We start from the raw sequence: 21905 nt of genomic DNA, 5'->3' as shown, positions 1-21905 counted from the left end.
GCATGTGAATCCATGCCAGACCCATGCTGGAGAACAACAGTTACAGGTAAGTAACTTGTTCCATTTGCGTGGTTGCTTAAGTCGGGATTTGCCCCAGACGTACAGTAGAGACTTCTCAACATGCTTTTGAAGGCACACATCTATTTGGGAGTAAAGCTGATGAGAGTTTGGAGAAGCTGCAAAATTCAAAGGCAGCAGCCAAATCCCTTGGAGCTGCGATAAGGCAAACTCCAAACCGCCCCACAGGTGCGCCCGGGAAGGGTAGGTGCTTTCGCTATTCCGCATTCGAAAAAGGCAGAGGACAGCCAGCTCAAAGAGGCCAGAGACGATTCCCCTGTGGTGGACGTGGTAGAGGTGCTAAGACCGCAACAGCAGGTGCTACTTTACCCTCAGCATCTGCGTCAGCCGCCCCAAAGACATCTCAAGATAACAGTAGGAGTCAAATTAACTCAACATCTGACAGGATGGCAGGCTATTACTTCAGATACTTGGGTATTCGAGACAATTTCCCAAGGTTACTGTCTGCTTTTCCTATATGCACCTCCGAGTCATCCACCGGGAAACAGCTCTTTGACGATTCTGGATCCGTTCCTTATGCAGGAGATTTTAACCCTGCTACAGAACTGGTAGCTGTAGCGGAGATGAACAAGGGTTGGTACTTCCCGTATTTTCTCATTCCAAAAAAGGACAGAGGCTTGAGACCCATCTTGGACTTAAGAACTTGAACAAGTTCCTCAGGAAGGACAACTTCAAGATGGTAACCCTTTCTTAGATCCTTCAGGCCCTCCAACTTCATGATTGGTTGGGATCATTGGACCTCAGGATGCTTACTTTCACGTGCCTATCCATCACAAGCACAGAAAGTACCTGAGGTTCACCATTGGCAACTTACACTATCAGTTTCTGGTTCTGCCATTTGGGCTAACCTCCACCCCAAGGGTTTTCAGCAAGTTAATGGTAGTTGTTCCAGTGAGTCTCAGGAGATGGGGGGGGGGGGGGGATTCACGTCTGTCGCTACCTAGACAATTGGTTGATCAGGGAAAATTCCCCGGAACAAGCCCTAGATCATCTAAGTTACGCGGGCCACTCCCTCCACAGACTGAGCTTTTCCCTCAACTTCAAGAAGTCCTGCATGATAGCATCACAAAGACTCCAATTTATCGGAGCAGTCCTGGATGCATCCCTGGGAAAATCCTTGCCACCAGTTGTGAGAGCTCAAGACATTCTACAGATGGTGACAAAATTCCAGAATGTCCAACGTCTCGAAGCCTTCGATTTTCTGAGGTCGCTTGGCCGCATGGCATCCTGCATTTTTCTGGTGCCAGAGGCTTGCCTGAGAATGAGATCTCTCCAATGGGCTCTCAGGACCCAGTGGTCACAGTTCTCGGGAAGGATGGCAGATCTCCTACAAATTCCAAACAGAGTCTCACTGGACCTTCAGTGGTGGGCCTGTCGGGAAAACATCTTGAAAGGAGAACCTTTTTGCCAACCATGTCCAGAGATTACAGTAGTGACGGATGCCTCACTCATGGGGTGGGGGAGCTCATACCAACAATTTGACCATCAGCGGTCGTGTGTCTCCATCGGAGTCCAAACTACATATCAACCTTTTAGAGCTGAGGGCAATCAGACTAGCGCTGAAGGCCTTCCTGCTGTCTGTGTGGGGAAAAAATGTCCTGATAATGACAAACAATACAGTGGACATGTACTACCTCATCAAGAAAGGTGGTGTAGGGTCACTACCACTGTGCAGGGAGGAAAAGCAGCTCTGGGTCTGGGCAATACAAGAAGGAATCTGTGTCCGCAGTGCATTTAGCGGTAGAGAAGAACACAACGGTGAACGCTCTGAGCAGGCAGTGTGCAGTCTCCCACAAGTGGGAACTAGCTCAGGAAGTCCTCCAAGAGATCTTCACCCTTTGGGGAACCCCTCAAGTGGATCTGGTTGCGACCAATGCCAACAGGAAGTGCAACCTGTACTGCTCCAGGGAATTTCCCCCGAGAGAAGCTCTAGGGGACGCGTTCATGGTGGACTGGGAATTTAAACTCCTACGCGTTTCTTCCAGTCCCCGTCATTCCTCATGTAATAAGGAGGTTGCAGAGGTTCAGGAAAACCATGATGCTAATTGCCCCGGATTGGGGCAGGAGAACGTGGTACCCGGACCTTCTAGACATGACCATCTGTCCTCTGATTTGTCTTCCACAAAGAGAGGATCTTCTCTCGCAAGAGGAAGGTCAGGTTCTCCATCCGGATATCGGGACTCTCAGCCTTCATGCATGGTTTCTGCGCGTCTGAGATACAAGGATTGGTACCTCCCGGATGACGTAATGAAGGTGTTGCTTTCGGCCAGAAGGCTAGCAACCAAATCTTTATACCGCTGCCGTTGGAATAGGTTCTGCAGCTGGTGTAGAGGTAAGAATGTTGACCCTTTTTCATGCAATACACCAATGTTGTTATCTTTTCTGTTGCACTTGGCAAATCTGGGCCTCCAGATTGGTACGATCAAAGGTTACCTAGCAGCACTTTCCATTTTCAAGCGTACTGCTGAGGAAGTCTCCTATTTTAAAATACCTCTGGTAATACAATTCTTGAAGGGGTTAACTAATGTTTACCCCCCAACTCCTTTTTAAAGTCCCACTATGGGATCTAAATTTTGTCTTAAACTTTTTAATGAGTACTCCTTTTGAGCCGCTTCATTAGTGCCCATTAAGACTTCTTACCCTCAACACAGTCTTTTTAGTGGCAATAACATCTGCCCGAACCATGAGTGAGCTACAGGCTTTGTCTTGCAAGCCTCCTCACACTGTCTTTCACAAGGACAGACTAGTATTAAAGGTGAAGCCTGACTTCCTTCCCAAGGTGGTATCTGAGCTCCACATCACTCCGAGAATAACATTACCTTCTTTTTACCCTCGTACACATCCGAGGAAAGAGGAAGAAAGGCTACACAGACTCGATCCAAAGCGTGCCTTGAGTTTTTACATTAGCAGACTTGCTAAGATAAGACAAACTGACCAATTATTTGTGGGTTACACAGGTCATAAATTGGACCTAGCCATCTCCAAACAAACCATCTCTAGGTGGATTATTTTAACAATTGTAGAATGTTACAAATTGGCCGGTAAAGACCCTCCAGAACACATAAGGGCCCACTCAACCAGGGGTATCGCAGCTTCGTCAGTTCTTCAAAGAGGAGTTCCAATAAAGGATATTTGTGCGGCTGCCACATGCTCGTCTGCACACACCGTTACAAAATACTATAGTCTGGAATTCTCCACTAGCAAAGAATCTAAATTTGGAAAGGCAGTGCTATACTCTGTACATACTTGATTATTCAAATGTTACTCCCTCCTCCTGACTATGTTACTGCTTTGGGAGAGTATCAAAGATAAGGAATACGTGGGAGGACACAATCCATTCGAAGAACAAGTTACTTACCCCTGGTAACATTCTTTCAAATGGATGTTCCTCCCACATATTCCTTATCACCCCTCCCATCCTACCTCGCAGTAAATCTTCCCTTGTGGTTACAGTCTACACTTCCTCAAGGGTAGTAACCGTCTAACTTAAGACACTTCTTCGCTTCAAAATGGAACTGAGCAATGGACGCTGCATGCACTACTTATACCTGTGATGACTTCGACAGAGGCCTCCGAGGGACATCGACTCGACAGGTATCGATGCACAGTGCCCTCTACTGAGGAAAAAAATGTCCGAAGCAGCAAGCTGGATATTGGGAAATATCAAAGAGAAAAAAGCAAAAAAGAACTCTGGCCACTTGCCAGAAGCGAGGCTGACGTGCAAGGAAGTGGTAGCATCAGTTATACACAAAGCACACTCATGGTGGAGTATGGACTGTACCCTCCCACCTCAAACTGCCCCACCCTACTGCTTGTAGATATCTCCATTGCCTCTTGACAGGTTCATGACCCTGACCTTGTCACACCAGCATTGGTATCTTTCATAGATTTACATGCAACCATCCCACTGACCTTCACTAGGCTCAGCGTACATTCTGCCTGTGTGTTTAAAGTAATCTCAAAATGCCTCCAGGTCTGGAGTTAAGGAAGAGGGTGCCTATTGGCCACCGAGTAGAGGAACCAAAAATGACATTGATAGCTCACTGATGTGAGCGCAGTTGATTATCCTCTATTATAGAGAATGCTATTTTATATACAGAACATTCCCAGCCTGATGACAAATATTCCACATGTGAATCTCTGAAAAATACTAATGTTGGAGAACCATAGTTACACGTAATTAACGTATTCGATAACAGTGATTTAAAGTCTGCACTGTTCTCCTATGTTGGTAAAATTACAAACATGATCTTGCTTTCTCCTTAAGGAGCCAGTTAAAGCCAGTGGTCATATTTGACAAGCTCAAGCGCTTGCCCATTCACAAGTGTTGTGGGATGGGACCAGAAGATGCTCACCATACCACGCCCGGCCCCACTTCACCTAGTGGGTGGTTTTGCTTGTCCCATTGATTTGCACTCACATATACACCCCAAGGGATAGGCAGGAGACATAGACACAACATGTATTGTTAATTTTGCATTTACTTACACTTCTACTAGTAGTACTTGTGGCATGTCAGACTTTTATTTTGTGCATATGTGTTGTTCCACAGAGTCATTGTTTACTCATTGCATGAGTACCAGTGCTTTCGCTAATCCCGGCCTGCGCATACTTAGCAGTTTCTGTCACTGACATGCTCTGTTGAGCATTAGTCTCCCATCTTTCACACATTGTGGATGTGCATGCTTATCATTTTCCACTCACTTATACATTTCCCTTTGCTCCTACAGTAACAGAGATGCTGGTGAACATTCTCAACATCTGTTCAGACGACGAGCTGATCTCTGATGGGGATGACACTTTAGAAGGTAAGAAACTGCATTGGAGTTGGGATGGGCATAGAATGAAATTGGTTCAAATTTGCCTTTGCACCTTAGTCTACAGACTGCCAGTGCCCAAATTGGTGCTTCTGCCAAACTCTGCATTTTCACTTGAAAATGTTGGGGATGCCTGGCAGGAAACTTTTCATAAACTCAAGAACATGAGCAGAGATTATAGAGTTTCCAAAATGGGCATGATGAAAATTGCTCTGTAATGAAACCAGATCTGAAGCCCGATCTGTTCTTTGAGAAGTATATCATTATGTATGCTCTCATTTCTCATTAATGTGTTTGGGGAGAAACCCAAGGTATGGCAGTTTTCCAAATCTTCATGATAGAGCAATGTCTCATGTTAGGATTCTATTCTGGAACATGTGATTGTGGGCCTTTTCGTAAATGAGTGCCAATATTTTGTTTGTGTAAACATCCATTAGGTGACTGGGTGGCCCTACTGGGGGAGGGGGGGGGGTTGGGTGGAGGTTGGGGTGTGTGTGTGTGTATGTCAGTGTGTGTGTGTCAGTGTGTCAGTCATTGGGCCGTAGGTCTCGGGTGACACTCCCATCTGCCCTCTCCAGCTGGCCACATGACCTCGTCCCCGCCCCCTCTGCACCTACCTTAGGACGTGATCCTCTGGAGTAAGGCACTTGCCTACAACACCTCTACTGCTGCCCACACACCTGGACCTCTACTGCCTTCAGGCCCTGGGTCTCCAGTGGCCCCTCTCTCCAGTTCGTGGCTTGACCTAGTCCCATGACCTACAGCACTTTTTCTTTTTGCTTTCAGGGCATCCTCCCCCTATGCGTCCTTTCCAAAGGGTAGCTACTCCTATGAACAACAGCATTTACAGTTTGCTCATGTTTGAGACGTTGGAGTTGGTCACATCACAACACCCACCCTCTCTCACAATGCTCCCTGTTATGCTACCTGTTATGGCTATTTCTTTCCCTGTCTCCTCGGTCAGTCACATCCTGCATTCCTGCTACGAAGATTTGACCATCTTTTCCATCTTTCTGCAGCCTTTACACAACCTGACCTGTTTTCGTTTTTTTCTTTCTTTCTTTACTCACTGACCCTCCTCCCATAACTACCCCCATCCCACTGCACTGGTCCAGCCGCCATTCCACCTCCCCCCTTCCCATTCTCGTAATCTTGCTAACTTAATTTCCATCCCTTCTAACTCCTCTTTCCCCATTGTTCCTAGCTATACGCATTCCCAGTCCCTCCTAGATCTGCAACAAATCCCATATGGCTCTCGATACCTTTTTAAATGTTCATCTTCATTTCTTTTGCATAACTGATACATGGATCTCTATCACCGACACTGCAACTCTTACCACTATTACTACTCCTCTTTCAATTATTTCTGATTATCCTCTCCAGTCATGTTGAGGTAGAGGCACTGGGATTCTCTATTACTCCTACCTCTCTCCACTCATATTCTTCTTTTAAGTTTCATCTTCCCTCATTTTCCAAACCTCATCCCAATACTTTCTTAATTTTATATATAGTTCACCAGGACTCCTGTCCCCCTTTTATTTTCACTTACTTTATTATTCTTTAACTACTGGAAAAGGGCTATTTTTGGACCTCGTTCTCTCTTTCCCATCGTCGCCTCCTCGTGTTTCGGCTCCTAATTGCATTCTTTCAGCACAATCTCCTGACTCTTCTTTGTTTTCTTCCCTCTCCCCCTCTCCCTTTGCGGACTTATTTTCAAACAAAAACACAAAGCTGCCGTGCTCTTACCTTGATTCCCAATTCCTCTGAGTTTCTGCCTGCCTCAGTTGTCTCCTCCATATCTACATTTCCCCTCTTTCTGTTCTTGAAATGGCTGTTTACTGATCTCATGCTCGTCCTACTGCTTGCCCCTTTGATCCACTCCCTTCCCCTCTCATCTCTAAAAGTTACCCTCACCTCCTTACTTTTTAACATATATAAGTAGGTCTCTCTCCTCCACTACCTTCGGACTGATTTTAAACGCGCTGCCATTCTGCAGATGCTAGAATAAAAGCCCTCTCTTAACCATTCCGTTTCTGCTAGCTTCTGCCCTATTTCTCACAATATCTTTCTAAGATTCTTGGAGGCGTTGTCTATACTCAGATTGCAACTTATGTGGAACTCCATTTTTTACTTCCTCCACACCAATCTGGTTTCCGTCCTCTCGATTCCATCCACCATGGCAACCTTTCACATCTCCAACTGCTTTACATGCAAAACATTTTATTATTATTAATATTATTATTATTATTATTATTATTGATATTTCTGCCACTTTTGACAGTCGATCACCATCCACTCCTTTGCATTTTCTCCTAAATGGGTCTATGGTACTGTTCACCAGTGGTTCCATACTTGCTTATGTAATCAAATAGGTACACAGGATCCTATTTATATGTACCACATATTACTCCACCAATAGGAACATAGATTATATTATAAAAGAAGGATAAGATGGTAAACTTTCTCTACTTCCACCCCTCCTTCTCCCCCAACGATTAGACACCTCTGACAGATTCTCCGGCACTACAGGTCTTGACAACATAGACTGCGTGCAACATTCCAAATTTCAAAAAACATTTTTGTTTAATACAGAATATTTAAATTAAAATGCAGTCTATGTTGTCAAGACCTGTAGTGCCGGAGAATCTGTCAGAGGTGTCTAATCGTTGGGGGAGAAGGAGGGGTGGAAGTAGAGAAAGTTTACCATCTTATCCTTCTTTTATAATCTAATCCATTCTTGTGACTTTTCTGTTGCCTTGGCTGGTAAACATTCTATCACTTTCTCACATAGGGTTTCTCAGCGTTTCATTCTGAACCCACTTCTCTTAACACTATACACCCCTCTTTCCTCTATTGTTTCCTTATTTGGGCTATCACACTTCTACGCTGATGATTCAAAAATCTACGGCTGTTTTTCTTCTCTGCAGGACTCCTTTATTAGCACTAACCGTCCCGTTCCTCCCCCCCGCTCCCCCCACCACCCCCTGGCATACTGGAAATACAATCTTAAATGCATGCGCACTTCCTACATCTCGATGCATCCCCTCTCCACTCCCCTTTCTATCCATGGCATTTATTTAGATTTCTCGCTATCACATTTACCACACGTATCTCTAACATAGCTTGTTCCTGTCCTTTTCTTCTCATGCCACCAAACTGCTTATTTCCTCTCTGGTTCCCTCTCATCTAGAGTACTGCTCTGCTTGACTTATTGGACTCCCAGCCTATCGTCTTACCTCACTCTGCTTGGTCTTTTACTCTACCATTCATACTTTTTACTGCCTGTCTCCCTGCGCCCATTTCCTCTTCTCTTGAGCCCCTTTTTGGCTTCCTTTTGATTCTTACCATCTCTCTTCCATTTCCTTTTCATGGTTTTTAACTGCAGCTATGGACTTACCCCCTCTATCCTGCCTCAGTGATCACTATATATGTCCCTTCTTGCTCTCTTTACTCAATAGGTCATTTTGTACTTGCAGTTCCAAAACCCATGTGTCCCTCTTCATTGTGTGCAAGCGAGAGAAGCTAGTTTGCATGTGCAGAGACATTCTTGTCTGGCTCTGTCCCTACTGCTTCCACCCTCGAGGATCAGTAGGAAGAAAGAATATATTCAGACAGTATGAGGCAATGTGTCTACCCGAACACTCGCTTAGCCATTGCTGACACAATTCTGGCAGGGTGCAAGCAGAGGCTGTATAATGAGCATGGTCATTCTGTCTTTTTTCTGCCTTAGGAGCAACAGGACAGTCTTAATTCTGGATCTCATGATGGTGACAATGAAGCTGCTAGAATCAACCCTTTGGCTATGTTGAGGCAGCAATGAAAGATATTTCTAGGAAAGTGTTGCTTAAAGCTAATAAATGTCGGCAATAAGCACAGGAGAAAGTGCTCGCCCGTAACTTGATTGCAAAAAGACTAGCACGTTAACAGTAAACCTGTTGGCAGTGCTTATGAAACAGCCACGAAAAGCATTTTCATCTTCGAATCGCCCTCCTTGTGGTACATTTGCAGCTTACACAAGCTTAGTAGCAGGCAACAAGCTTGGCCCTCCAACAGGCTGAGAAGAATAAATGCACAAGTCCACTACTATAGGCTATTTCTCCAGACTTCTGCAACAGCCGCCAAGTTGAAACAATGAGAGCTTGCTCTCAGCTCACAAGACACCTTTGATGGGGAGGATTTCAGAACATTTTAACTCCGCTTCTTCATTTCCTCTGAATAATGTACCTTCTCTCTGCTGGTCAATGGCTTCTGTCTTACCTTTCAACCCTTTCCTTTTTCCCGTTTCTGACCTACTGCTCTCTTAATCTCTTAAAAGCTAATGGGTACTGAAGCATCTGGAGGTCTGACAGTGGAAAAACTTGCTCATTCCGATAAACCCCAGAGCTTCCTTTCGAATATTTTCACATTGAAGAAAAGCCAGACTGCTTTCTGCACTGTGGATCCTGCTGGACCTCTGCTCATTCAACCTTTTCTTTTCTGTAGAGATTTTCAATGTGATAACTCCGGTGTAGATTGAGTCTTACTTAAAATATGGGATTTGGCTTTGAAAGATTCTTACCTCCATGTTCCCATTCTTGTTCCAAAGGATTCTGGGACTCATGTTCTCCTGTGTCCTAGTAGTTTCTTTGAAGAGATTCATAATGAGGTCTGTTCAGTGGCCAGTTGGACTCCGTCTTCAGAGGCTCAGTTGGCATGGACATTACTTATCAAAGAGCTCAAGGCCTGTATTTAAGGCTGGCAAATAGCGATTTGCAATTTGAAAATCTTCTGTGGCCAGATTGGAAAATAGATAGATTGTAGGTATTTTACTGGATATATGTCTAGCCTCCATAAACTGATAGTGCTGAGCTGTGCATGTATACGCAACCATGCCGTTTGTACAATTTGATTAGTGCTGACACATTTTCAAGTAACGGAGCTTGTATTCAAGAGACCCTTTCTACACTTCAGTCGTCCCCTCACCCCCAACCACCAACCGCCCAGCACCCTCAAACTAGCAATGATGTGCTGTCCTCGTTGGCTCCTCTAACTCACTATAGGTTACCAAGGGAGACCCCTACTGCTGGGAACTGGGGAAATAGACAAGACATTACAAAGTGGTGTTCCCAGCAGAGTACATGCTAGTGGCTTATTTGTGCACCTTGCTCCAATTCATAACTAAATTGCACAGCATTTGGGCACTCCCATGCTTTCTGTTAGTATTTTAAAAAGCAAGACCAAATCTTCATCACTAGTATTTTTTACATTACTTTTATGTTTTTATATTGCTCGTTTCTAATATTTGTGTTTCTCTTGTATATCAATGAATATGAAGTGTAAACTTCTCAATAACTGATTCATCTATAAAGAGCAATGGTGAATATTCACATAAATAACACAGTACTAAATAAATAATACAGTTCTTACAAAAATAGACAAACATCAAGAATGTATGCAACGTAGAGATTCAATTTGTTATTTTATGTTATGTTGATTTATACGGTGCACGGCTACCACCCAAGGGCAATCTCCAGGCACTCATGTGGCTCTGCAAGAGAGGAGGGCTGGGGGTGTAAGCGGGACAGGATGATAGGATAGGTTCAGAACCAGGAGGAACTGGCATCTGTGAGCACACTTTTGCATGTGGGGGGTGGTTCGGGAGGTCCTGTGTGTTGTAACGATATGGTTGTGCACACTGGTTATTTGTATCCATAAGGGGTCCAGCATTATGGATGGCTGTTGGTGTATGACTGTCTATTGTGTTGGTGTGTAAATGTGGAATTGAAGTATTTATGAACTATGTGCCGGGGAGTTCCCTCTAGGTTTGCTTCCAGGGTCTCAGAGAGATGGTAGGGTGAAAATATTAGATTGATTCTTGGTGTGTTTGTGTAGTGTGGCTAGCCCCTAGTCAAGTGTAGTGGTGTTGGTTATGTAGGAGTCTGTTTGGTGAAACCTCTGCAGTGAGCCTTCGGTTGCCGCTTGATAGTAGCTACCAACATTCTTGGTTGTGGTTCGTCAGCCCATCTTGCCTCCTCTAGGTCCGGGGGCTGACTTCCCTGCGGGTTATGGTGTTAGGTAGATGGTTGTACCTGTGTGTTCCTGGTTACTTGTCAAGATTAGTCTTGGCTGTTGGGTGTGGACCTGATGTCCAGTCAGTTGCCAAAAGGGTGCGCAGCAGTAGTTCTAAAGATATAGGGGGAGGTGTTCAGCCAGATGGCCCTAGTTATGGCTGGGCAGGTTACAGTGGCCTTAGTTGTGGGCAGGTAGGTTGTGGTGATGCTTTGGTTTTAATGGGTTGCCTGCCTGAGTTTCCTTGGTGCATAGGTGCGCGTCATTTTATCCCTAAATCTGCCTGTTGTTGGGCGGCCTTCTCTTCGTTGATCACTCTAGTTTGTTTAGCATGGCTGGGGGACGGGCGGGAGGAGGGGGTGGTGCAGTGTTCTGGTCCTCTAAGAAATTTCTGCTATTATCTGTGACCGTGTCCCTAAGTGTATTTATTTTTGGTCTGCAATTTTCTTGCTGCCTTTGTCCCTTTGCGCTGGTCATTGTCTGTTGAATAACCAGGTTTTGAGTCATTTTCTGAAGGTGATGTGGTCTTCTGTGGTTCTAATTTCTTTGGGCCTGGTGTTCCAGAGGTTAGTGAATAGATGTGAGAACGCTGTCGGAAATTTCATTTTTTTTGGTATTGTTTTTTCTCTATTTGTAGGTCATCGCTTGCTCTTAGGTCCCTTCTTGGTTGTTAGCGGCTGATCTTGGCTTGCCGAATTCAGATCCTTGTCTGTGTAAGGCTTTATGGGTGATGGAGAGTGCTTTGAATTTAATGTGTTTTTTTTACTCGTGGCCAATGTAGGCTTTTCAGTGCTGGAGTGATGTGTTATCTTCTGTTTAATCTTAATAGAATCCTGGCTGCAGTGTTTTGCAGCACACTTTAGAGTTTCTTGGTGAGTCTTTCTGGCATTCCTAGCTAGATGCTATTTGCATAGTCAATTCTTGTAAGTATCAGGGATATGATTGTGAGGGTTCTGTTAGGAAAGGAGACCTATGGAAGTAGTCCTCTGAGTAGTCCTATGAGGAAGAAGCATTTTTTGTGTTTGTTGTTTTGCGGTTCCAGGGATAGTCTTTTGTCTATGGGTATTCCTAGGGTGTTCACTACGTTAGAAGTTTCCGGTTGTGTTCCCATGCCGGCCGGCCAGTTTAGTTGTGGGTTTCTGTGGGTGAGAGGATTATTTCTATTTTTGGCCGGGTTCAGTTTTAGGTTGTTCATTTTCATCCAGTTGTAGACGTCTGTGAGGCAGTTGTTGAAAAGCAGGGGAGAGAGGCTGGATCTGTGTGAACCTCTGCAGGAGATATTTATGGTGTTTCAGATGCTGTGTTAAGTAGGTTCTTTTATTTCGGCGTGGGGAATGCGGTAAACTACCTTAGTGCAGATTCCTGTATGCCACATTCCATCAGTCTTTTTATTAGTGTTGCGTGGCTAATTGTGCCAAAAGCTGCAGATATGTCCAATAGTATGAAGGCTGGTTGCGCGTTGTTGTCTGCATTTATTTTTTGGTCGTCCCATATCAATAGGAGCGCTATTTCTGTTCCTCATCAGTCTGAAGCCAACTTGTGACGGGTCGAGTATTCTGTTTGTTTCGACGTATTTAAGTAGGACATGGTTCTCCATGATCTTTGCTGGGTAGGGCAAGTTGGATATCGATCTGTAGTTTCTCGGGTCTTCTGCGCTTTCCGATTCCCTTTTTACCAATGGTTTGCGCTTTCCGGTTCCCTTTTTACCAGTGGTTTGATGTATGCTGATTTGAATGCAGTTGGTTTGATTCCCTATTGTCTGTTGCTGGGGTTCTGTGGTTGAGGATTTTTTGAAGATGTCGGGTGGGCAGAAGTGACTTGGGGGATCCTGCAAAATTGGTGTCCTTGATCAGTGTGGGAAAGGTTTCTTCTGTGATTGTTTCTAGGAGGGTGAGTTTTGCAGTAGTCTGTGTTTTTCCCCTTGTCTGTGGTATAGCAGTTGTGGTTGCATTAGCCTGGGTTGCATTGATTGTCTGTTGGATTGTTTCTGTTTTTGATCTCAGGTGGTTGGTGATGCTGTCACAAAGTGCTTGTGTCGGGAAGACTGATTTCAATACGGCTATTCTCAACCTGCTAAATATTGTGCACATGGTAGGCATCCTATTGTTGCACATATCAGATGCGTGTTTTTCTCAGGGTCTATGTATCCAAAACATGGAATGATCTATACTGGGTTGTCAAGCACCCTTAATGCGTAGAAGCGTAGCCTGTAGTCCTACTCTTGAAGGGACCTTTTGGCGCAAAGGTAGTCTACCTGCCTTCGTCAGGACTGGAAGGAGTAGAGGACCCTGTATACGAAACCACATAAATGGAGCTATACATCAAAGGGGGTGTAGCCGCAGCTAAAATCTGGGGAAACATCAGGGACATAGGACAATCGGGGAGAAAAGTTTAAAATGGGAGACTGACCCCAGAAATCCAGAATGGTCGATAACCTGATCACTTGCACAGATAACGAGGAAATGGAGTCATGGGCCAAGGCAAGGAGCATTTGCAAGGAAAAGGAGTCATGGACCATGGTGAGCAGGTGTTGGAGGCATTTGCCCGGCAACTAGAGTAGACGGAGTACCTCAAGCGGGCGCCTAATTCAGACTGAGGCATGGTGGCATTTTTGGTTTATGTTTGCTTTCCTCTGTTCTACGGAGTGCTTAGCAATCTCCCTTTAAGTTTGGAGGAAAGGGGACTCTTCGTAGGAGTAAATAAGTTAATCACTGCCGTAACTATTATGTTACTCGTCATTAGAATCTTCTCCGTGTTACAGCGGAAGCCCTGATCCTGCTAATAATATTCCAATTTGTAAACTGTTGAAGTCTCCTATGAGGTACAGTTTGAGGGGCGCAGTAACTATGTGAAGTTCTCCTAGCTTGCAATCGTGAGAAGTGGTGAAGGGTGGATTCCCACAGTGCTTTTCTCCCCTGCCTAGTTTGTCATGTAGGGCTACCCCAGTGGAACTGATAAATCATGAAGAATGCAATGAGTGTACATTCAGGGACCACTAGCAGTCTGTAGGCTTTATCTACCAGAAAACACATTCTTTTTGCACTACATCAGGAAGTGAGCCGGTTCTTGGCAGTATGCTACAGACTAAGGTAGGGGCTCACAAACTCGCTTGCTCGCCCCTGCTTCTTACCTAAAGTTGGAGGCAGAAATGAGAGCATAGGTTCACAGGCTACATGAACACAATGCTAGGGGAATTTGTTGCATTGGGGAGGTAGATAGGTAGACCATTGAGCCGTTGGATCCAAATTGTCGGTGGTAGTCTTTAAGCCCTTCGGTTCTACTGGCAATCGATCCATTAAAAAACTCACATGAGTACAGTGAGGAGCAAGGAAGAAACTCGGTTTGGGTACTGCTTAAAGCAAGAGGGACTTGCTGTTATGCAAGTGTTCTGTCTACAATGAAGGTGCAGTAGACCAGAAAAATTGTCCAGAGAAATTTGTTTACAAAATTATATCAACATTTATTTTAAATGATATAAAAATTGGAAAAAGTGAATAAATCACATTAGACACTACACAATTTTTAGAAAACACTGCAGCGCAGCAACATTATTTTGCCTAAAACGGCTAGTAAAAATCTCACACACTTTCCATTCATAGTGCAGCATTCAAACACACCTCTGCAATCAGTGACATTCAAATAAATTGTTAAAAACCAGACGCATAGAATTGTAAACATGGGAGGAGCACAATTCATGATATCTCCCCAGAAAAACATTAGTAGTTTATACAGAAAACAGTAGAGATTATTAAACAAATCTATTGAAAACGTGGATAACAGCAAAAGTTCAGATCACAGCCCTTTGAGTTTTTCTCAACCGCTTTCGACGTGGAATGTTAATTTATACAATGTCTTCATCAGGAGGATGATGTACACATACTGGAGTACAGCAACTGCTGTATTGAACAAGTAAGCGTGGAAGGATGTCCCATGGTCCTTTAACATGTGCCCTGATTGATCCCAAGATCTTAAGAAGTCCCGACTTGTTGGAGGGTAAGCAAGAGGCGGCTACTGCTTTGTGGAAGCTGGATAGATGTTACTTGCTTGGACAGTCAGGTGGACAAGCTTCCTCTCCTCCATACAGCGTCTCAGTGCAGAGAAAAGGACAGTTCAGCAGCGGCGAACAGGGTCACAGCCCAACAGTCAACACACTTCCTCCACACTTCAAATGCGCGCCATGAAGGTGCACCCCACAAATATGTGACTCAAGGAGCAAAATCAGTACAAATCAAGAAAGCATGCTGAGAGTGTCACAAACCCTAGAGTAAAGACAAGACTTCATTGAATAAGACTGCGTCATCGACGCCATCGTCAAAGGTACCTTTGATGCACAAGTCATCGACACCTACGTCAACTCCGATGAAGGAGAAGCCCTCAAAGCCACAGACCCCAACTGCGCCTCCGGCACTACAGGTCTCGAATGTCCCGTCCAAAGCGCCGAGAGTGGCCTCGACAATATAGACTACACCGAGTAGGATTCCGATTCTCTCGACGACATCAAGGCTTTTTTCGAGTTTTTCAACACCATTTACAGGATTGTCGAGCCCTATGACGTAAGCATCAGCAACTACAACTTTTTCTCATGCAGGAGCCACCAATTTGGCACCCTCTTCTCTGGAAATGGGTTTTGACCCTCTTCCACGATCTGACTATTTCAGAGCTTTATCTTCTATTTATAAGGAAGGAGAGGACTCTGACAATGAGAGGCCTTTTGGTTTACAAACAACAAGAGCGCCTATTCCAGAGGAATTACTCTCTGAGGAGAATAGATTGAGAGATCGTCAAGAATCTTTACAAGAGGCCAATGGCAAAGATACCTTTCCAGAGGCAGAATTCGCCAGGCCAGAACCTGGAGAGCATGCAGAAATGCCTTACAGAGCCTGTATGGCAAGAATTATGGAATTTATGGGGTGAACAACACCTACACCCTCTATCCAACAAGATGATTTTACAGACATCTTAGGTAAAGGGCCTCAAGAAGACCACATAGTTCCTTTTCATGCAGCATTGCAATGAAAAATAGCTGCAAATTGGGAAACACCGGAGGTTATCCCGGCAGTAAATAAGCTTTCAGACCCTGAATATTTAAGTAAGCACCAAAATCCACAGAGTTTGGTAGTGCAGGCAGTGACGTCATCAAGTAGTAAGTCGGCATACCCACCTATACCACAAGATAGGGACGACAAAACATTTGATGCCATGTCTAAAAATTTCTTTTCAGCATGCAGTATGGCACTTAAGTCTATTAACGCCACTTGCACACTAGCGAGATTCAGCCACACCCTTTGGGAGTGCTCTTCATCGGCAGCTGTCTCCCAGAAGGGGAGGAGCGAGACGCATTCTTGAACATCATCAAGGAAGGGAAGGATGCAATGTGTGAGTCCCTCCAAACAGGTCTCGACTCTGCTGACAACATCAGCAGAGCCATGTTGACAAGTACCACAATCCACAGATTTGCGTGGTTGCGGAAATCTGGTTATGCTCTGGATGTACAAGCCAGTGTTAGGCAGAAACCTGTGCAGTTCCCTCAGGGACCACTGCAAAAGATTTAGGACTACAGGTGTTTGGCAGTAAACCCACTTGGTAGCAGTCTGTACCACACAGATTCACTTGGTAGCTGTGGCTGAGCAGTCAGACTTCCCTCAAGAAGAGTTAGGCAGTATACAGAGTATTCACAATAGGTCAAGAGCACACAATAGAACAAGTAAACTCTGACCAGGGCTTGCTGTAAAAGAGATATAATTATTTATTTAAAACCACATCTAGAAAAACACACAGGCATTAATAGTAAGCAATTCAAAAACACGGTCACTAAAAGATATACACTCCCTTAAAAGAATATTAGACAAGTCTTAAGTAAACCCCCAATTATTTTCAGACAGCGGTGAGCGCTTAACGTAGATGGCACTCTAATAGTTCGTTTTAAAAAGGGAGAGAAAAACAGAGAACAAATTGAAACAGATCCCACCACTTTTTCAAGAACACAACAAGAGAGGAAGGCAAAGTAAAACCGTGAAGTTACAGTTCAAGAGGCCGGATCCACTTTCAGAGGATCCAAACGAAATGTGTCCAAGGTCACACGGTTGCAGTGCACAAAAGTCTTGTAAAGGTTCAAAAAGGAGTTGGACCACAGAAAGGCACCAGTTAGAGGGTCAAGGCGGCCAGCCCAGTCCAGAAGGTTAAGGAGTTATTATTACCTTGTAGCAATCTTTAGAAAGGGAGGCCTGGCAGACACGGTACCTTAAAGTGGTGAGAACGCTCCAGCGGGGGCAGTTGTTCCTGGCAGCGGGTGCAAGTCAGTGCTTCGTCCGGGGGAAGAGAGGATCTCGTTGTGGAGGAAGACAGGAGTCCGTTGCACTGCCAGGGAAGAAACCAGCCGCTGAGTTTCTCAGGTACAAGGAGCGGTCCGGTGATTTGTGGTTCAGGGGTGATGGCTATCCAGCTGCCGGGGTGCTTGGCACGGGCAGTTCGACCACACACCGGGCTGGGGTGCGAAGAAAGAAAGGTAAACTGGTTGTGCCCACCAGTCAGGGGAAGAAGCCTCTCCAGCCGGGAGATCTTCTCTATCGTCGGGAAGTGGTGAGTCGGTTCTGCAGGGCTCCACCGGTGGTGTCGTCGTGGTAGGTCGGCTCAGCTTCTCCCTCGTCGGATTCTCAGGTCCTGTGGCGACTTCTGAAGTTCCAGTCCCCAAAGCCCTGCTTTTATGCAGCATACCCCATTCACTCAGCCTAGCTGTCAATCAAACATGCTAAGTGGTGAGCCGGCCGGCTCACCACTTGGGCCAATCACACAAGAGTGCGACTTGAGTTACCAAGGTAACTCAGTCCAGGGTGCCTAAACCCCCTCCCACTCCCCCTGTGGTACCCAGACAGAGTGGCACCACTTTTGGAGGCTTCTGTGGAGAAGCCCGCCAAAAAAGTGGAACAAAGGGCTCGACTTAGGTTGGAGTCACAGAAGAGAACACAAACGCCATTTTAGAATCGAGTCTTGGCAAAAAATACCAACCGGAGAATTAATATTAATTAAATAAACCGGCGGTATGTTAGATGCTATGAGAATTAAATGATTAAAGTTGGTAGCCTCGAACAATGGGAAAATCCCATAGGAGAATATTTGCGGTTGAATATAAAAAGTAGTTTCCACTGCCACCAGCCAAAACTCGATCAGGGGGGACGGAGACGTGCCCCCTCGACTAACAGACCCCGGGGCAATCGAATTGCCCCGACCAGTACGTCCACAATATGATGGTTTGTACTGGTTTCTGTTAATAATTTGGGACTAGTAAAGCCAATGGTGACTTTACATTCCCTGGGAGACAGTAGTCAGTCGCAGGGTATGGAGTCTATGGTGGGGTGTCACTATGACACCCCTGTGTTACTGCACGGAGAGTTCTGTGTAACACACATAGGAAAAAACACATGAGACCCTTTGGAGTAAAGACCCCTTAGCCCATAAAACACATTACCAGTCAAAGGAATACCATTAATCATGTCCAAGAGTGGGAGAAAGAGTCTCGCTCTTGGCAGGAGAAAAAAACAAACTCCAGAAATCCAGCAAAGCTGCTGGGGGACTCACTAGGTTAGGAAATTCAGCCTAAAGAGAGAATTCTCCCTAACAGCCAGGCTTCTGAACATGCCCTTTGACGGTACCTCTCTATTTGGCAAGAAAGCTGATGACAGTCTGGCGAAATTGCAAACCTCAAAGGTGGCAGCAAAATCACTTGGGGCTGCAATCCGCCAAACTCCAGATCGCCCCACATGTACGTCCTGTACATCCTGGAAGGGGAAGCCGTTTTGTTTTTACTACGCATTCGGAAAAAACAGAGGGCAGTCAGCTCAAAGGGGCCAGAAACGATTCACCTGTGGTGGACGGATCAAAGGTACCAAGTCTGCATTAGCAGCTTCTGCTTTACCCTCAACATCTGCATCAGCCGCTTCTAAACCCCTCTGAGGTCTCACCACACAACACCAGTAGGATGCAGGTTAACTCAACATCTGACAGAATGGCAGGCTATTACGTCAGATGCTTGGGCATTGGAAACAGTTGCCCAAGGTTACTGCCTGCCTTTCCTACACACTCCGTCATCCACCGGGGAACAACTCTTTGAAGCTTCCAGACCTGCTCCTTATGCAGGAGATTTGAGACCTGCTAGAGAAAGGTGCCATAGAACCGGTACCTGTAGCAGAGAGGAACAAGGGTTGGTATTACCCCTACTTTCTAATCCCAAAGGAAGTCAGAGGACTGAGACCCATCTTGGACTTGCGAGAATTGAACAAATTCCTCAGGAAAGACAAGTTCAAGATGGTAACCCTTTCTCAGATCCTTCAGGCCCTCCAGCTTCAGGATTGGTTGGTATCTCTGGACCTTCATGATGCTTACTTTCATGTGCCAATCCATCACAAGCACAGGAAGTACCTGAGGTTCGCCATTGGCAACTCTCACTATCAATTTCGGGTTGTGCCATTTGGGCTGACATCCGCCCTAGGGTCTTCACCAAGCTAATGGAAGGGATTCATGTCTACCCCTACATGGACGACTGGTTGATCAGAACAGTGTCCCCGGAACAAGCTCAGATAATCTAGATTATGTTTGCCACTTCCTCCACAAACTGTGTTTCTCCCTCAACTTAAAGAAGTCACAGATGATACCATCACAGAGACTCCAGTTCATTGGAGCAGTCTTGGACACATCCCTGGGAAAAACCTCACCACCAGAAGAGAGGGCTCAAGATATTCTACAGATGGTCACCAGGTTTCAAAATGCCCAACGTCTACCAACCTTTGACTTTTTGAGGTTGCTCAGCTTCATGGCATCCTGCATTTTTCTAGTGCCAGAGGCTTGCCTGAGAATGAGATCTCTCCAGTGGGCGCTCAGGACCCAGTGGTCTCAATTCTCAGGAAGGATGTCAGATCTCCTTCAATTCCCGAACAGAGTAGCACAAGACCTTCGGTGGTGGGCCTGTTGGGAGAATATCTTGAAAGGAGAACGTTTTGGCAACCATGGCCGGAGATAACAGCAGTCACAGACGCCTCACTCACGGGGTGGGGAGCTCATTCCAATGACTTGACCATCAACAGTCGTTGGTCTCCATTGGAGTCCAGACTACACATCAACCTATTAGAACCCGTTCCTGCCATCAGTACAGGGGAAAAAATGTCCTGATGATGGACAACACAGTGGCCATGCACTATCTCAACAAAAGAGGAGGCATGGGTCACTGCCACTGTGCAGAGAGGCAATGCTGCTCTGGTTCTGGGCAATTCAAGAAGGAATCTCTCCATCGGCAGTTCACCTAGCCGGAGAGAAGAACTCGACGGCGGACGCTCTGAGCAGGCAGAACACTCTCCCACAAATGGGAACTAGCTCAGGAAGTCCTTCAAGAGATCTTTGCCCTTTGGGGAACCCTTCAAGTGGATCTGTTCGCCACCAGTATCAACCAGAAGTGCGATCATTATTGCTATAGGGAATTTCCCCTCAGAGGAGCTCTGGGGGATGCGTTTGTGGTGCACTGGACATTTCCACTTCTGTACGTGTTTCCTCCAGTCCCCGTCATTCCTCAAGTGATCAGGAGGTTGAGGAGATTCCAGAAACCCATGATTCTAATTGCCCCGGATTGGGCCATGAGAAAGTGGTTGTAACGCTCACCTGATTCCCGCAGAGGCGCCGGTCTTGACTGGGTGAATGCCGTATCTTCAAAGGTGATGTGTAACACACGGTTGGCTCTTTGGGCTGGACCTCTGTGCACTGTATGTCTGACTCGAAGAGTAAGATGTCTGCAGATAGAAAATATGGGATTAATGAACTGGGGTTATTGGGTGCCTCTCTCCTCTTCCCTTTCTCTTCTCCTGTAGAACCCCAAAGGTTAACGCCCTCACCTTAGGTAAGTGAACGCCGAGCTCTCCATCTGCCTCGGGGCAGGGTGCCGTAACCAGTTTCTTCACTGGATAAGGGTGCAGGCCTCTTGACCTCAGAGGACTGCTGTCCGTCGTTAACTGCACGAACGGTAAGTTCTGGGCACTTCAAATGTCTTAAGTCTTTTGTAATGATATCTCTTGTTTTGCAGGGTTCCGGCGATGGCGGATGGCGGGCTGATGATAGTTGAGGATCGAACCCGCGTGAGGAATAGAAGCGCCTGGAAGCACTTAAGTAAGCGCTTGTAGCCTGCTTCACGATGCGCACTAACTGTCCCTTTTATCTTGCAGGTACAAGTTCGGAGCTTTAGAGAAGCTGAAGGGTGCTGGAATACCCACTGGATTAGGCGTGGGAAGGAGTAATGGCGCGTGAGTAATAAAGTTGCCCAATGTCTTTAAACGCACCTTCTTTTGTCTTTCAGATGCTGGATGCAGCGCCGAAGGCCTCCGGAGCGTGCGAAGAGCTGGTAAGCTTTTGTCTTTCAGATGCCGGAATGCAGTGCGAAGACCTCCGGAGCATGCGAAGAGTAGGTAAGCCTTTGTCTTTCAGATGCCGGAATGCAGCGCGAGGCGTTGGTGACAGCCGATGGATCAGGTAAGAGATGCGCTGCCACTGAAGACCGTAGTGCTAACCTGTTCTTTCTTTGTCTTTACAGGTGCTGCTGAAGACTGGATTCCAGGATGGTAAGCCTTTGTTCCCTTAGGCCCAGGATCAGAAGCAGAAGACACGATGAGCGTTCTGCTGCAGAGAATGCAGAATAACGCAAAGCAAGATTCATCCATCGGGTGTGGTTTAAATAGCCTCCTGTAGTACTTAGGTGTCTCCTTCCACAGCCACGCCTAGGTAAGAAAAGAGTTCCTGCTTTCCAGAAGAGTTCCAGTGTTCTGAACCTAGGGAGTGGCTCCTGCCCCACCCAACAGGAAAAGTAGTCCCAAACAGAAGAGGATCAGGGGTTCAACTGGCAGGTAAGTAAGCAGCATGGTCTGCTGCAGGTAAGTCCACCCAAGCATTATGAGCCTGGCGCTTCCAGCGCTGGGACTGGGCATCTTT

General features: G+C 45.9%; 1 protein-coding gene across 2 annotated transcripts in view; it reads left to right on the top strand.

Moving 5' to 3' along the window:
• The window catches only part of PPP3CC (protein phosphatase 3 catalytic subunit gamma), a 1509833-nt gene that overhangs the window by 862695 nt on the left and 625233 nt on the right, over window positions 1-21905 (top strand). For both annotated transcript variants that reach the window (XM_069617714.1, XM_069617713.1), the window contains exon 10: window positions 4809-4886. In XM_069617714.1, the coding sequence (XP_069473815.1) occupies window positions 4809-4886 (78 nt within the window). The remainder of the gene's footprint in view (window positions 1-4808; window positions 4887-21905) is intronic.

The sequence above is a fragment of the Ambystoma mexicanum genome, chromosome 10, assembly GCF_040938575.1.
Source record: "Ambystoma mexicanum isolate Mex_15411 chromosome 10, UKY_AmexF1_1, whole genome shotgun sequence".
In the NCBI taxonomy this organism is placed as follows: domain Eukaryota; kingdom Metazoa; phylum Chordata; class Amphibia; order Caudata; family Ambystomatidae; genus Ambystoma; species Ambystoma mexicanum.
The sequence above is the reverse complement of the archived record's forward strand: the minus strand, read 5'-3'. Positions and strand labels throughout refer to the sequence as shown.